Source organism: Dissoconium aciculare (genome assembly GCF_010015565.1).
Source record: "Dissoconium aciculare CBS 342.82 unplaced genomic scaffold K489scaffold_3, whole genome shotgun sequence".
Classification (NCBI taxonomy): Eukaryota; Fungi; Ascomycota; class Dothideomycetes; order Mycosphaerellales; family Dissoconiaceae; genus Dissoconium; species Dissoconium aciculare.
This window is the reverse complement of record NW_022984953.1, coordinates 2,041,008-2,056,899: the sequence shown is the minus strand read 5'-3', so window position 1 is coordinate 2,056,899 and position 15,892 is coordinate 2,041,008. Positions and strand designations below refer to the sequence as shown.

The following is a 15,892-nucleotide window of genomic DNA, read 5'->3' as shown; positions in this document are numbered from 1 at the left end:
ACCTGTGACGCGCCCCGATATAACACCGAACGACATATGGTATATATCCTAATAGATAGGTCCGCAGGACAGGGCGGGATGGCGAGGAGGGCCCGGATGGAGCCTAGCGCTTATCATCGATCGCTCGGAGCCCAGATGCTGTGCTGGTGTGATTGATCATTATCTATTTCATCAACAGTCTCTCATACATACCGCAGGAGAGAGAATTCCCCCCCTCGCACTTCCGCCTCTGCGTTACTACTAGGTCTCATAATGGATCGGAAAAGATCGATATGTACAGGATGACGTCGCATTTCGCGATCAGTCAGGCGCCTCCGTGAAGCCGTGGAATCCGCATCGACACGTTTAATAATAAACTGCACCCGCACCGCACCGCACCGCACGGCCAGGGATGGATGGGCGAGTGACGCCGGTGAAAGATGGCGTGCGGCGCGGTAGGTCCGATTTCTAATTCCATTTCCCGCTGTAAAATCAAACCTCAAGTGCGCAGAGATGCGGGTGGATGGATGGGAGAGAGGGTGCGCGAGAGGGTGTGTGAAGTGTAGGTGGTGGCTAGATCAGTGGCGGGCTGAGCCGAGATTTGGACTTCCTGCATGGCGTGCGCGATCCAATCCCACTTCTCCTAAACCAGTTCCCCCCGTAAGTCGTGACACACACACACACACACACACACACCACCTCACCCACAGAAACTGTGCCATTCTCTGGAAACATCGGTGAATGGTGAATGGACGGAGATTTGAAGCTTGGGAGGCAGCCCTTTTTTTCTTTCCCTCTCTCTTCTCGGTGTTGTCCGCATGGTCACATCCATGTAATTATTACTGACTAAAGAACATGCTGCGGGATGTCGCATGGCGTGCCGTACAATGTGTCGGGGCATTTTGTGTGTGTGGTTGGTGTCTGTCTGTCTGTTCTGCCAACCGCCGTGACAGGCACCGCGCACCCAGCCGTCACGGGTAATGATGTTCTGGGTGGGTGCTACAGACAGGATCACACCGACAGTGATGACTGATGACTGACTGCACGGCATTGTTTCTCCATCTGGTCACATCCCTGCCTTCCACATTTCCCCTCTCTGTCTCGACGCAGGCAGGAAGGACGTTATAGTTGTTCATATATCTAGCTAGACGTGTTCGAAACTGACCTCCACATCCATCAATCGTTCGAAACGGAGAACGAAACGAGACGAAACGTAACGAGGCGAGACGAAACCGATCGTCCCGTCCCTGAGCCGGACGCGTCTGATGAAGCGCGCGAGACCGGCGGCGACTGAGCGGCCTCTGCGGGTACAGTACAGTACAGTACAGTAGTGTAGTGTAGTGTAGTGTGGTATAGTGTAGTGTCGGTGCTAGGAGATGTACCTGAATCTATTAATACGGTTGTGTTGTATGATGATGAGCAGTATGCGACAGTCAAACCCCCCGACCGCAGGCAGGTGTCACGTTGGACCATCAATTGGCCGGGGCTGGTTGGGCTGGTGGGCTGGTGGGCTGAGGGGATTGTTAGTTAGACCCACGCGACTCTCAGGCGGGAGTGCAATGCAATGTCATGCCTGCCCAGGCGTGAAATTAAGCCTACACTACTACAGTACACCTTTTTCCACCTGCAGGTCCCGAATCGTGCACAAACCACCCATCACACACACTGCTGCTACGCTACAGCGCAGTGCCACAGTGCTACAGTGCTCACCTACTGGACTGCAGTCACTCACTCACTCACTCACTCACTCATTACATCCGAACTGTTTGGCTTTGCTGCTGCTGCTGTTGCTGCTGCTGCTGCGGCACAATTCACGCTACGGCAGCAGCCAACCCACACCACCACCACCACCACTGCGACCACCACCTCCTCGCGCTCTCTCTCTCTCTCTCTCCACTGATCACACACTCTCTCACTACTCTCCCTGCCTGCGCTTGCGCCTGTGCCTCTCTCTCGTCGCCGCCCGTTGTTCAGTCGCGTGGGAATCCCATCCGTCCGTCTTCTGTCCCTCGACACTCACACTCTCTCTTCTCTATTTCCTCTTCCAACTCAGTCCAGTTCTGCAACCGCCGTCCTTTCTCATCCGTCGCTGCGCCTCAAAGTATTTTCGAAGACATCTGGTCTTCTGCCATTCACTTGTTCCTATATCTTCACCCGAACCGAGACATTCCTTCCATCGGCCGGATCCATTCTTTTCCATCTCGTCTATAACAATCCAAGTCCAACCACCACCACCACTCCGAAGCCTCACGCGCATTTCCAGACTTTCTCCTCCTCAATCGTCCAACAAACAAACCCATTACACGCAGACATGCTGTTCAAGTTCGTCGCCGTCGGCCTCGCCTACACCGCAGCCTTCGCGGCCGCCTACACTGCTCCTGCGACCAAGGGCAGCCCCTCCGGCAATGACATCTTCACTCCTGGCCTCGAGGAGGCCGTCCCCGCCGGCAAGCCATACACCATCACCTGGAAGCCCACCACTCCCGGCCCCATCACCCTCGTCTTCCTGAAGGGCCCCGCCAGCAACGCCATCGCCCAGTACGCCATCGCCGAGCACATTGACAACTCCGGCTCATACCAGTGGACCCCGAGCGCCTCTCTCGCACCCGGCAAGACTGGCTACGGCATCCTCCTCGTCGACGAGTCCACCGGCGCCTACCAGTACAGCACGCAGTTCGGCATCTCCAACAGCGACAACAGCGGCTCCACCGGCGGCGCCACCGCCACCCAGGCCGGTCCCACCACCACCGCCTCCTCCGCCGTCACAAAGACCTCCATCGACTCCTACGCGACCACCACCAAGGCCGCCAAGCCCACCACCACCGCCAGCGACGACGACGAGGAGGACAGCGAGACCACCACCACCACCTCCTCCTCCCCCGCCACCACCTCCTCCGCCACCACCTCCTCCGCCAGCCTGACCACCCCCTCCGCCGGCACCACCACCGTCGTCCCGGTCACCCAGGCCGCCATCTCCGGCAACTCCACCGCCCCGACCGGCATCCGCACCACCACCTCGTCCGCCCCGGCCACCCGCACCACCAACCCGGTCGTCGCGACCGGTGCTGCCGCCACCATGGCCTCCAGCTTCGCCGGCCTGGTCTTCGCCGCCGGTGTCGCCGTCCTGGCTCTGTAAGCGACGCAGCAGCGTATGGGCATGACTTCAGAGGGTGTACTTGTTTCTGTTTCTATGGATCTGTCTCTCTTCCCTCTCCGATTTGAGTAGGGCGCGCGCGCGTGCGGAAAAAATTCCTTTGGATAGAGAAAGTGGGATTCTTACTGCTTTTCCTGGAGAAATCCTCGGGGAAAGCGAGAAAAGAAATGTTCGAGTGTAATAAAGATGTCACCTTTTTAGCGCACCTCCCTTTTTGGTTTTTTCTCTTATCGTCATTGAATTTGGAAAGTTTTCTCGTCTTCATCTTTGTTTTTCCATCGCTGTCCTTCTTCGCACCGTCTGTGCTTGTCTTGTCTTGTCGTTGTTCGTTGCTCTCCATCCTCGTGTAGCTTCCCTTCGGCCCTACATGAAATCTGATGCTCGTGTCACTGTGCTGGATAGGGTATTACGGACGTCCATCAGTCATATTGGATCTCGCTGTGTATTCCAGCAGTATCGGTACATGTATCCCGAGTCGTGAAGTGCATAGTTGCTGGTCATGTCTCCATCTCAGGCCACATCCGCTCTCGGTCCACAACATCACCAACCTTCGGACCTGCGCTTAGAGGCGGCGGCGCCTCTCCACCGATCGAAGGGAAAACGAAGTGCCACAGTACCACAGTTCACTCCGATCTGGCATGCAACCTGTCTCCGTTGCCCTTCGGTATCAGAACTCATCAGGCCCGCCCCGTGAATGACATCGCACCCGGCATGATGAAGCATAGCTGCAGCCGAGTGGAGCAATGTGAGAAATCTCACGGTCCTTACAAGGCGACGGTTCTCGACGGGACACCTCTTGGGCCTATTCGAGATGTTATATGTCCAATCGCGTGGTGCTGCTCACCTGTCCTGGAGGCTGACTGCATGCATGCACATACAGGAGTAGTACATGGTGTGGGCATGCAATGCGCTCGTCGGCCCACGACGCTGACGGCGATGTCCGGGGTGGTCAGGTCGTCAACGAGCGAATCTGCCCTGAACCCCACCTCCGAAGTTCCACGGCGGTGGCAGCAAATTGCGGGAGCGAAGTCCCCTCCATTGACACGCTCCGAGCATCGTCACCACAGTCCACCAAGCACGCCTAGCACGGCTAAAAAATTCATTAGAGCAAGCAACATTGCTGCTGCACTTTGGGATTCCATGCTGCAGAAAACATTGTCCTCGTCGCTTCAGGCCCGCCGTCTCATCACCACGAGAGCAACGAAAAGCATCATCAATTCGAGCCCGTCACCAATAACAACAACACACAAGCCATCTCTTGTTTCTTTTCGATCAGGCACGCCATCGTCAACCGTGTCCATCGGAACCAACCCGTCCACTCCACGCACCATGTCTACCGAAATCAAGCAGATCAGCACGCCCAAGGCGACCCAACGTAAGCACCGCGATCTATTCTGCCTTGTCACTGTCCTTGTCGCCGTCCTTGCCTCCCAATGTCCTCCACCGTCTCGTTGCTTCGGCTCCACGATCCTGCCGGCTGACCACACCGTCTCTTTGAAATCTTCTAGCCGTCGCTCCCTACGTAAGTCCCAAACCGCATGATGGATGCGTTATGCTTTTTCTTCCTTCCGTCCTCGTCGCTCCATGTCATCCTCCGCTGTTGCCAAGACGCAAGAGAACACGCCAGGGTGAGATTCGTTTTGGCCCCCAAGGAGCTACTGCGAGTCCGATCAGGCTGTCACCTCCGGACCTAGCGATGAGAGCACGATAGCGAGTTTGCGAGATCGACGCGATTCCTCGCTTCTCCGCTCGGCATGCGCTTCTTCGAGGATGACGCGCCGGGAGGCCTGGCCTTGAACAGGGTGATCTCCTCGTCACCCCTCGTCCTCCCTGCCGAGCGCGGACGGCAGACACCAATCATGGCCCTGCCCCGATGTCACTCCCCAGAAGCGGCACATGAAACCGACCGAGACGCGTACACCACCTTGATCTGACCACGCATCATCGCGCCCCACAGTCCCAAGCCATCCAAGCCGGCTCGCAGATTTGGGTCTCCGGCCAGATCCCCTGTGACGCAGCGGGCAACCTCGTCGAGGGCAGCATCGCCGACAAGACGGCCGCCTGCTGCGAGAACCTCAAGCACATCCTCGAGGCGGCCGGCAGCTCGCTCGAGCGCGTGGTCAAGGTACGTGCCGCGCCCTCCCCTCTCCCCATCCACTGGGCGTCTCAGCTCACCACCTCTCGAACACTTCGTTCCCTCCAGGTCACCATCTTCTTGAACTCGATGGACCACTTCGCCGAGATGAACTCGGTCTACGTCAAGTACTTCGGCGCGACCAAGCCCGCCCGCTCTTGCGTGGCGGTCAAGGAGCTGCCCAAAGGCGTGCCCGTCGAGATCGAGGCCATCGCCCTCAGCGCTTGAAGATCGACGGTCCAGGCAATCAGAACGCAACATGTAGCTAGAAACCCCTGCGATTCCTCCGGGACGACTCGGTCACGGGGAAGAAGAAAAAGAAGAAAGCAAAAAGCGGATCAAACGAAAGACAGTCTTCCGGGATGTGTGTGTGTGTGTTTCGCAAACGATCTGATCTATGCGTAGTCGAAAACGGTCCCTCGATCCGTCCTGCCCTGTAAAACGCCTTTTCCTCCCAGAGGTATGTACAATCCGAAAAAGAAAACCCCGAAAACTCCGCGAGCTCGCGCTCTATGTCTCTCTCCGTCCCAGCCGGGAAAAAAAAGCGAGTAAGCAACCCAAACCCAGTCCCAGCCTGTAGCGATCGTGTGTGGTAGATATAAAACGTACATCCATGTCGACCAAAAGGGAAAAAACCCCCCCAATATCCCTGTGAGAGAGAAATAAAAGAAAACACCGAGGAACGCCAGTGCGCATCCCGTCCCGCTCTGGGCGGAGGACAGGAAGAATCGAATCGTAGAAAACCAGTTCCAACTGTCGCGCCCCAAAAGGAGAACTCCAGGAAAGCAAAACTCCGTCTGCGCCATTGCAAATCGTCTTTCCGTTTTCGAACGGATATGAAAGACAAACAAACAAACAGCAAATGGGGTATCGTAAGCGACAGGAAATCGGCCCGATGGCGAAGACGGGCGAGGCCAAAGCACACAGCGAGCGAAAGTTGGGCGGTCATCATGACGCCGTACGGGGAGGAGCGAGTGTCGAGAGAGAGGTGGACTTTTTGGGGGTTCATGTCTGGTAGGCGAAATGCGCCGCCGACTGTAGCGGGCTCGAATAGGATGGCAGCGAGACCGGCGTGCCGTTGTTGTGACCCTGGCTGTTGGCGGCGGCGGCGGCGCTGAGTTCGGACCATTTACGGCTGCAGGCGGGCGCGCTCCAGTTGAACTCGGGGCCGGATTCGCGCATCTGACGGGGAACGGGGGACGGATCAGCATGGGGAGGACTTCGAGGGAAGGATCGTCGGCTCGGGGAGATGAAAGGGGGGGAGGAGCTTACCTTTTCGCTGATGATGTGCCACTTTTCCGTCTCCCAGTACTGGTGGGCTTTCCGGAGCGCGGCGAGGTCCTTCTCCTCCCATCGCCGGCTGCGCTCCTTGAGTCGCTTGTAACGCATCTGGAGCGCCGCGGCGGCGATGGTGACGCCCCGGTCGGTGTAGTGACGCTTTACGATCTCCCGCCAGGGGAGGCCTTCCTCTTCTTTGAGGCCCACCAGGAAGCGCTCCTCGTCGGTGAGGCCGTCGACGGACGATGATCGTTTCGTGCGCTTGGGCGTGTGGTGGGAGGCGGGGGTCGGCACGTCCGCAGGAGCCGATTGCTGGTATCGCTGTTGATCGTCGATCAGGGCAGCGTCCGAGTGTCGTTTGCGTTTGTTCAAGCTGGAGAGGGGAGTCCCAGCGTTGGAAGGAACGCTGGTTAGGAAAGGTGTGTTGCTGTCGGGATTTGGCGCGATGCTGGTGTATGATCGTCGAGGTTGCGGCTGTCGGATATCAAGTGAGCTCGCCGGGCTGTAGTATGCGGTTTCGGGATAACTGCTGAGCAGGCTCGGCGTGTAGCCAGCAGCAGGCAGTGATGTGACCTCTCCAGCGGTCGAATAGCTAGATATTCCGAGGCCGGCCGAAGTCGTCCAGGCAAGGCTGTTGCCGCCCATGTCTTGGACAGACATGCTACTTCGAGGTCGATGTGCGTCCTGTACATCCGGGAATCTACTGGACTCCGGCTGCGGTGTCATTTGCTGATGATGGTAGGAGATGTGATGATAATTCCCGTAGTTCATACTGGGGATCGATGAGCGCGCCATGGGAAGATATGGTGGCTCTTCGATCGTTGAAGTCGGAATCGGGGTGAGGTAAGGCGCATTACTGGAGAGATCGTACTGGAGAATGATTTTGTCAGCCCCGAAACTCTCGATTGAAGCAGCTGTGCGCAAATACGGATATGGAAGCTCCGTCATTTAGCAAGACAAGTCTGATCACGCTGATCGCCGTTCGAGAGCGTTGACCAGGCCGCTTCCGAGAATTCGCTGAATGAGAAGAAACTGTGCTCAGAGTAGGACATACGCATGATGTTGGTGGATACCATGTTGAATTCTCCACCTCGGTATGATGTTGTTGGGCGTTGTCCAGCATGGCGGGCTCGACGGACCCTGTCAAAGACGGGTACATGGGACTACCGGAGGACATTCTGTACGATGAAAGGGTCGAGGACATCGATCGACCATGCACTTCGGATCAATTCTTTCACTCGCTGGAAACGTTATGATCAAGCCGAATGTCGTTGAATAGAAATGGTGTCGTTTTTCAAGAGAATGACAATGAAGCTTTGATATCGAGAGATCGAAAAAGGAAAATGAATAAGGAAATTGTATTCGTCACAATGGTCTGCTTGTAAGGTTGAGCATATGATTGCATCGACAGAGGTGGATATCCTGGCGGGATATGTATGAGAGCTACGAGCATACAGAATGCATTTGACTTCAGTCGGCCCGCCAGGCCGCTATGTAAGGCCGTTCCGCCCATGGCGAGGGTGTGTGTGTGCGAGGGGATTATTTTCAGCGGGAAAAGGCGAGGCTTAGTCGAATTGGTCTTCGCTTCTCCCTGTTGCGCTGTGGGTTCTTCGCTGCGTATTCAGTGGATTGACTTATTTTGGGTTCAGCAGGGAGGCAGTGGCACAGATCGGGGAGGGAATCTTGACGGGTTGTCCGAGAGAAATTGACGGCCCGCTCGGTAACGGCGTCCCGGACGGCACGGGTAAGGACAGGCACTTATACACCATTTTCGTTCGACGTCGTCATTGGTTGACTCACCTGCTTTGCCGCCGACTGTCCATCTTGGGATGTAAATATGGCTAATTAGCTCCTTTACCTGGACGATATTGGCTTGGCCCAGGATTCCGGCTTCATTTGGATCCACCAACTTCAATGAATGCGCACGTCCTCTTCGTGTTTTGCTCACTTTTCTCCTCGCTGACCACCATGAGACATTCCTCACACACACCGACGCGCATGGACTCGCAGATGAAGTGCTTGTTCATCCCTTCGGCACCATGGGAGAAGAGTGATGCAGCCAGCGGATTCTGTAAAATTTCTGGACATATACGGACTCCTGACGTGCGGTCGTTGGTCCATGGGACGAATGACTATGCTTGTCAGGCGAATACTTGAGAGACCACCACTTTCACTGAGTTGATCATGAGGACGTTGCGGCCTCAATGCGTATTCTGCAGAAGACACAACCCGACAGACAGATCATTCCATACGTGTCGTCAATGGTCAATGGTAAGCCATCATGTCCAATCGTTTCCTCATATTGCCATCGTGACCCGAAGGCCGAAGGGATACTGACGTGAAGAATATGCGCCGTAGGGGGCTTGGATTGGAGGCTTAGGAAAGATGGACCTAAACGAGCCAGCTAACCCAGCGAGGAAAGCAGATGTCGGTGGAGGTCTCAGTACACTCACTACAGCGGGACCGGGACCCTCCCATCGTCCGTGTCGCTCCGTGCGGCACGGTTTATCGTGACGATGACGTTCAGTCTGACAGGGTGTGCGGTCCTAGTCCACGATGTCCTGATGCTATACTTTCGGTGAGCGCGCAAGCAGGCCACCAAAAGGCTGAAGGCTGAGCGTCGAATGGGAGACCGCGAAGCCAACGGTTGAAGATGGCATGTCCTTGGTTGATATTGAGAAAAACATCCAATAGAGAGAGCCTCACGGGCGTGACGAGAGTCTAGAGACGTATGCATGTCAATGTCCAGGACATGGTGAGTGACACGTGCGCGCTGGCGTTTCTGTGCATATCTGCAGATGATGCCCAAATTAGCATCCGTTGGCATAAAAATATCCATCAAGCGGCCGAACAGCGTTAGCTGCCGTACCGTCTCCACTTGCATTCCTGTCGTCAGCAGTTTAAATCCAGTTCTCTACTGTGATGTACTGTCCATGTCCTCATTAGCGTAGAGCACGAATCCTAATTAGTACCTCGAATTGCGAGCATGACAACAAGCTTGTGTGAACGGCCACATCCATTCATCATCATTTCCCCGTCAATCATGCAACCACGGGCATGCTTGTGACAGCTTGATCGCTGGCGTGGCTGTTGGTTGTCGCATGCCATGTAAATGGTGATTGGTCGGTGTCTCGTGAATCTTGGGGTTCTCGCCAATGTTACAGTAATGACATTCACCTGAATCGTCCGCAAATGATGGCGATGGCTGGTTATTTTCGTTCACCCGAGCGCTCCCTCGATCGCCGCCAGAGGAACCTCACCTCTCCATCGAGATCTACGCCAATGGGGGTCTAGAAGTCATGATGTTTCGATGGGCGACACACGTGCGTTCCTCGGCACGAATGAATTTGTCATTATTCCTTGATGTCCATCGTGTAATTAAAATACACTGTACCGGCGAGCGCTGCCATTGATGTGTACAGTATCTACCACGAAACAGTACAGTATCAACGGTTATCTCTCAACCCCAACGGCAACGATGATCCTTCCTCGGCAAGCCCGAGTTTACTAGGGCAAAGGTGCCGAATCCACTACACACTCCCTTGTCAGTGCTCCACTTCGTGATGATTCTCATCACAGCCTTTGAATCTCGTTAATTTTCGCCAGATTGAGAATCAGTGCTGTTGGCAATATGCTACTGTCGGCCTCGAGTATAGCTTCCTAATAGATTGTCCCCTATCTAGGCCAGTGAACAAGCAGTTCAGAGAAAAAGGCCAACGATGAAGACATTCCAAACTGGCCTTCATGTTGGTGTCCTGGCGCGTAGACAGGCGGCCAAATTGGTGGCCCTGGCGTGGCGAATGTTGGATATCTGGTGCGACTGCGATCAAGTGGAATGCAGTGTTTCGCAGTGTTTAAAGTTAACTATCTACATCATGTACGCATGGTCAAGCATACCTCGGCCGACAGACACTATAAGCCCACGGTCTGTCAACCACTTTCTTTTGATCGTTGTCGTGCATGTGCGAACAGCTCCTTGCGGTATTCGGGGTGCGCCTATGCCGGACGGGGGTGCGAGGTCGATCTGGTTCGGCCGTTTCCCCACTAAATTGACCGACTTTCCCACTTCACAACATCGCACCTCCAGCGCTACTCATCATTAGCAAGAAAATCCTCAACGAGTCACGCCGGTTCTCTCACTACCACGATTATGTAGAGTGGATTCGGTTTCCAGATTAATCTCCGGCACAGTGCGGCCTCCTACAATAGCCGTGATATGCGCTCGTTAAGTTCACTCGTCAATTCGTTTGGCTAATAGCATAACCGAAAGACTCCTTGGCGCGGCTGAAATGATACTGTCCTTGGTGTCGTTCGTTCATGCTACTCCGACCCACTTATCGAGGTCGCTGACATGATCGACCTCGCGCAACCCAGTACTGGGCTGCAGCCCGGTCACTTCGAACATTTGTATTGTGACCAACGGTTTAGCTTTCCTGCAACTTAGACGACAGCTGCTATAGTCACAAGGCAATAGTCACGGACAAGGATCCCCACATATCGCATGATAATAGTCAACGAGTGCATATTCCTGGATGACTGCGAGTTTTCATTGAAGGATCAGCCGCACGTGTCCCTGAACTGCAGTCATGGGCTCCAGCATTACCTGCATCTGACATGCATTCATCGTCCTCGACGTGGCACGCACTGCGATCGTCGTGGTAGCCGTCGTCACCAGCTTCTGAGAGACCTCGGACCACGTGTGATCCGTCCTTGGCAACAACTTGCAATGATCCTCCTGTTGCACAGTGACAAGGTGATCAGCGACCATGTGATCTGGTGGTGCATCACAATCCGCGCAGGGTCCTGGAGGTCGAGTCGTGATCCGCAGTTGCAATATCTTTGCTCTCTACAGCCGAACAGATTACACATGTCTACCCGGGACCGGCACTGATCATGTGCTTCCCAACATGTGGCACGTTCGAGCAACGCGAGACTCTGGTCAAGAGTTGAGGTGGGATTAGTGCACCCCCGTTCGCGCGCGAGACTCATTTTCGAATGAATCCGTCAATTTCAATACGATCCAGTTGCGTTGCTGTCTGGAGCAATGCCTCCTCCGAGAACACTTCGGGATGCTCTGGAACCTCGGAGTTCAATGCCACGTACACTCTGCAGACCAAATCACCCATGATTTGGTCGGTCTTGAACGAGAGGACTATGGTCCTGTCCCCGCAGACTTGCGAAGTCTGTACTGCACTATTGTGTCCTGCGTCCTGCTGGCTACTTTGAAAGGACGGTTCCATCGCGGATTGAGATACATCGCTTCCCATCGCAATGCTGAAGAAACCATGGACTGTATTTGCCCGCTCCCGCATAGTGGCCGAGATGTACAGCTCCAAACTCGTCAGTCCATCTTCGCAATTCCAATGGAAGCAGCTCGTATGCTCCTTGTCATTATCGCCAGCAGCGAAGTCTGTTGGAATTCGCATGACTCCTATGGCCGAGTTCCAACTCTCTTTTGGCATGGCGCTCGTTAGTCTGAACACCCGATTGAACGCTGGATACGTGGTCAATAAGATTGCAGCTCGGAAGGCAAACAGTGGAGAGTTGGTTTGTTTGCGACTTGTAAGTAGCAGAGTTCGGACTTCTGCCTTTTCGGTCAACTTGCTCGCCATGCGGTGATGGATCACCTCTGAAGGGTCGCGGTGGTTTCTGTCTCGCGTGCGAGTCACCACTATAGGGCCGTTCGGGGAGTTCTTCGTACTCGTATCATTCTTTGGCGAGGCATGAACTTCGATCCCAACGGGTCCGCGGTAATCATATTCATAGTGACAAGGTAGCACGACGAACATCGTACTGCTGTTCCTTTTTTTGGAGCCAATGTCTACGACGGGTGCAACGATTCGTAGTCCAGCATTGCTCATTGTAAGCTCGAAGTTTTCGGCATCTTCGTAAACAACTAGGCTGCTGCCAGCTGAGAAACACGCGGGAGAGTCGGCAAGAATCGACGTATACCGGTTGTGATCGTATTCTGTGATTATTTCCTCTCGATCGTTCGACGACAAAGACGGATGCCAGAGCAGTATTGAGAAATCATTGGACTTCTTAAGGATCTCCTCTTGCAATCTCTGGAAAGCCTTGCGGCCCTCGCCGTACAGTAATGGCATATTGACGTCGAAGATGCCCATCAAACAATATGCTGTGTCTTCAGTCCTGGTCGTCTGTCGGTTGGCAGCCCAACTCATCTTCCGTGCAACACAGATCGAAGGAAGCACCGCAGCATCAACAAGCACGCGCTGATCAATCTTGGTTATCTCTCTGATCTGCGACATAAGATCGAGCTTGTTTCCGATGTGTTGCCATTCACTATCGTAGAATTCAACGAATTTCGGGAATATGAGCTCCTGCAAGGCCCAACCGCGAGTGAACCAACGACACCTCTTGAATCGATCGAACACGACGCCTGACTCTTCGTCTTGCGCGTAATCCACTAGATAGACAATGCAGACTCCAGCCCGTCGATACCATCCCGCCATACTGTTGATCGCTTCCGAAAGCTCGGCGCTGGATGTCTTGTCGATACAGCATGTATCAATCCAAACATAATCGAATTTTCGCCGCGAAGCTTCCTCGCAAGCATGCTTGATCTTTCGCCATCCAGCTTTGAGACGAGTATTCCATGATAACGAGGTGTATCTCGGGTTGTGGTAGTCCGCAAAGGAAATCTCCTCGCGGCCCCATGTGTGCGAGAGAATGGCGTAGTCTGGCACAGCATCGCCGTGGAACTCTTCAATCTTGAAACTTCTTGCGTTCAGAAGCCTCATGTCGCTCAATTAGCATGTGCGACAATTGACTCCAACCAGATCCAGCAGCTCGCTATGGGCAGACCGCATGTGTTCTTTTGGAGTTGTGTCACGCAAGAATGGGTTGACCCCACAAACTTGAAGCTGCGAAGCTTTTAAAACAAGCAGGAATTCGCATAACGAAAGCGACAAATCACATATCAACCAGACATACGCAGAGTCTTAATTACGGAGTGATGTTTGATGCAGGTCGCGGTCATGTACAGTGATGAATTCCGGATTCTCAAATTGAGGCGAATGTAGACCCATCTCAAAATTCAAAAACATCCGTCAAAGCGCCTTTACTCGCGTCGCCAACCAGACGCGCATACTTCGCCAACACACCACGCGTCACCGTCGGCTTCGGGGCCTTCCATTCACTTCTGCGCCGTGCAATCTCCGTCTCGTCAACGTCCATATCGATGCGTTTACTCTCAGCATCAATCGTGACCATGTCGCCGTCCTGTACCAACGCGATCGGACCACCGACGGCAGCTTCCGGGGAGATGTGACCGACGATAAAGCCGTGCGAGGCGCCGGAGTAGCGACCATCGGTGATGAGTGCGACGTTCTTCAGGCCTGCTCCCATGATTGCTCCCGAGGCGCGCAGTTGCTCTGGCATGCCTGGACCGCCTTTGGGACCCTCATATCTGACGATGAGGACAAGGTTTTCGGTACGAGGAATTTCTCCTCGGTTTAATGCCGCATCCAGCTCGTGCTCTTTATCGAACACGCGGGCTTTGCCCTTGAAGAGCATGCCCTCCTTGCCGGTGATTTTGGCAACAGCTCCGTTGGGCGCAAGGTTGCCATAGAGAATTTCCAAGTGACCGGTGGCTTTGATGGGGTTGTCGAGGCTTCGGATTATCTCCTGACCTTGTTTAAGAGATGGCCAGCTTTCAACATTCTCGGCGAGCGTCTTTCCGGTCACCGTGATAGTGCTGCCATCAAGCAGACCAGCCGCGATGAGCAGTTTCTGCACGGAAGGTACTCCACCAACATCGTAGAGGTCAACCATAAGATGTTTCCCGCTAGGCGCCATATCTGCGATGAAGGGGACCTTGTCGCTGACCCTCTGGAAGTCATCGAGCGTAAGATCGACTTCAGCTGTACCTGCCATTGCAAGCAAGTGAAGTACGCCGTTGGTCGAGCCACCGAGCGCCATCATCATAACCAGGGCATTTTCGAAGGAGGCCTTGGTCAAGCAATCGCGAGGTAGAATGTTCTTTTCCATGCACACCTTGATCGCCTCGGCAGCCTTCTGGCATTCTCGCATCTTCACAGGACTTGATGCCGGTGTGGATGACGAGCCCGGTAATGACAAGCCCAATGTTTCAATGGCAGTGGCAAGCGTGTTCGCGGTATACATGCCTCCACAAGCACCCTGGCCTGGACAAGCATTCCTCTCGATGTCCGTCAGAATCTCTTCCTTGGTCTGGCTCGGATCGTTGGGGTTACGCAGAGTGTCGAACAAGAATGCTCCATGTACTTCGAAGGTAGTGCTGACGTTGATGGGCTTCTGGAGCACCTTCGAATAGCCTGGCTGAATCGAACCTCCATATATCATGATCGAAGGGCGGTTGTGCCTCGCCATGCCCATGACGACGCCTGGCATGTTCTTGTCACAACCCGGTATTGCGATACACGCATCGTGATGTTGTGCACACGTGACCGTCTCAACAGAATCTGCTATAATTTCCCTGGTCTGCAGTGAGAAGCGCATGCCTTCACCTCCCATGGTAATACCATCGCTCACGCCGATTGTGTTGTATTGCCAGCCGAACATGTCTTGCTTCTCGACTGCTTTCTTGACCTCCTTGCCGAGATCTAGGAGGTGCATATTGCACGGGTTTCCTTCCCACCATACGCTCGCAATGCCTACATGTGGAAAATTCTTGAGCGCATTTTCATTCGGAACACCGGCAGCATACAGCATTGCCTGTGCAGCAGGAAAGTCATGTTCGCGAGTCAATGTTGAGGAATATCTGTTGAGACCAGAACCTGGTTGTGAATGTTTGAAGTTCAGGTATCGCGGCTCTATCGGGGAGGATGGCTTCTCTGAATTGCGCGGATCCATCGTTAGTCCAATGTTTTAGTATTATACAATATGCAGTCTTTTTCGGTCGGTGTTGCAACGATGTAAAATGATTCTGATGATAATGTTCGAAGATGTCTATAACACGCCTGGCTTCAGAAGTGTCGGTCATTCATGTCCAATGGTCATTCTCGACGAACGAGAGAGCATTGGATTATGCTGACCCCGCCGGCTATTGGCGGCGGGCGAGTGGAGCTTCAAGGTAGCTCTCAGAGATGCCAGAGGCATTAAAATGTCATGTAAATTGCAAAAGCACAATGCGAGTGGATATTTTGACTCTACGTCAATTAGGCTGAATTGTCCACTTCACGCAGTTGATGCTGCTTGTGGTGGTATAGCCTGTAGCAGGCGGGTCGGACCTACCTTTGGCAATCGTTGGCCTCGGCGGTTCGTCTCATTCCAAGACGCGACCGTGTCCATGTTCCGGAAATGTGCGTATGCTGATTGAAAAAACAGGGCAAGGACTCGCATGCTTG

The 15,892-nt window shown here is 54.1% G+C and overlaps 6 protein-coding genes across 6 annotated transcripts; 2 read left to right on the top strand and 4 right to left on the bottom strand.

Annotated features, from left to right (window-relative positions):
• Window positions 1-477: 477 nt before the first annotated feature.
• K489DRAFT_161714 (uncharacterized protein) lies at window positions 478-1,144 on the bottom strand. The gene has a single exon (XM_033599300.1). It carries the CDS (start codon window positions 1,028-1,030, stop codon window positions 680-682), a length of 351 nt encoding a protein of 116 aa, XP_033462597.1. The 5' UTR covers window positions 1,031-1,144; the 3' UTR covers window positions 478-679.
• A 1,146-nt stretch (window positions 1,145-2,290) lies between these two features.
• K489DRAFT_368698 (uncharacterized protein) lies at window positions 2,291-3,115 on the top strand (the record flags this gene model as incomplete). The annotated part of the gene is made up of 1 exon (XM_033602974.1): window positions 2,291-3,115. One exon carries the CDS (start codon window positions 2,291-2,293, stop codon window positions 3,113-3,115), a length of 825 nt encoding a protein of 274 aa, XP_033462596.1.
• Window positions 3,116-4,462: 1,347 nt separating this feature from the next.
• K489DRAFT_408198 (YjgF-like protein) lies at window positions 4,463-5,495 on the top strand (the record flags this gene model as incomplete). Its single annotated transcript, XM_033607454.1, has 4 exons — window positions 4,463-4,508; window positions 4,642-4,655; window positions 5,091-5,258; window positions 5,337-5,495. The coding sequence occupies 4 exons, from the start codon at window positions 4,463-4,465 to the stop codon at window positions 5,493-5,495; spliced, it is 387 nt and encodes a 128-aa protein (XP_033462595.1).
• A 777-nt stretch (window positions 5,496-6,272) lies between these two features.
• Window positions 6,273-7,722, bottom strand: K489DRAFT_408197 (uncharacterized protein; the record flags this gene model as incomplete). Its single annotated transcript, XM_033607453.1, has 3 exons — window positions 6,273-6,449; window positions 6,540-7,415; window positions 7,600-7,722. 3 exons carry the CDS (start codon window positions 7,720-7,722, stop codon window positions 6,273-6,275), a joined length of 1,176 nt encoding a protein of 391 aa, XP_033462594.1.
• Window positions 7,723-11,019: 3,297 nt separating this feature from the next.
• On the bottom strand, window positions 11,020-13,306 carry K489DRAFT_387470 (HET-domain-containing protein; the record flags this gene model as incomplete). Its single annotated transcript, XM_033606327.1, has 2 exons — window positions 11,020-11,073; window positions 12,443-13,306. The coding sequence occupies 2 exons, from the start codon at window positions 13,304-13,306 to the stop codon at window positions 11,020-11,022; spliced, it is 918 nt and encodes a 305-aa protein (XP_033462593.1).
• A 289-nt stretch (window positions 13,307-13,595) lies between these two features.
• On the bottom strand, window positions 13,596-15,398 carry K489DRAFT_313908 (dihydroxy-acid and 6-phosphogluconate dehydratase; the record flags this gene model as incomplete). The annotated part of the gene is made up of 1 exon (XM_033600974.1): window positions 13,596-15,398. One exon carries the CDS (start codon window positions 15,396-15,398, stop codon window positions 13,596-13,598), a length of 1,803 nt encoding a protein of 600 aa, XP_033462592.1.
• Window positions 15,399-15,892: the final 494 nt, after the last annotated feature.

Coding starts and splice junctions, on each gene's coding strand:
- K489DRAFT_161714 (XM_033599300.1), bottom strand. CDS start 1,030: ATGCCGTGCAGTCAGTCATCAGTCATCACTGTCGGTGTGATCCTGTCT.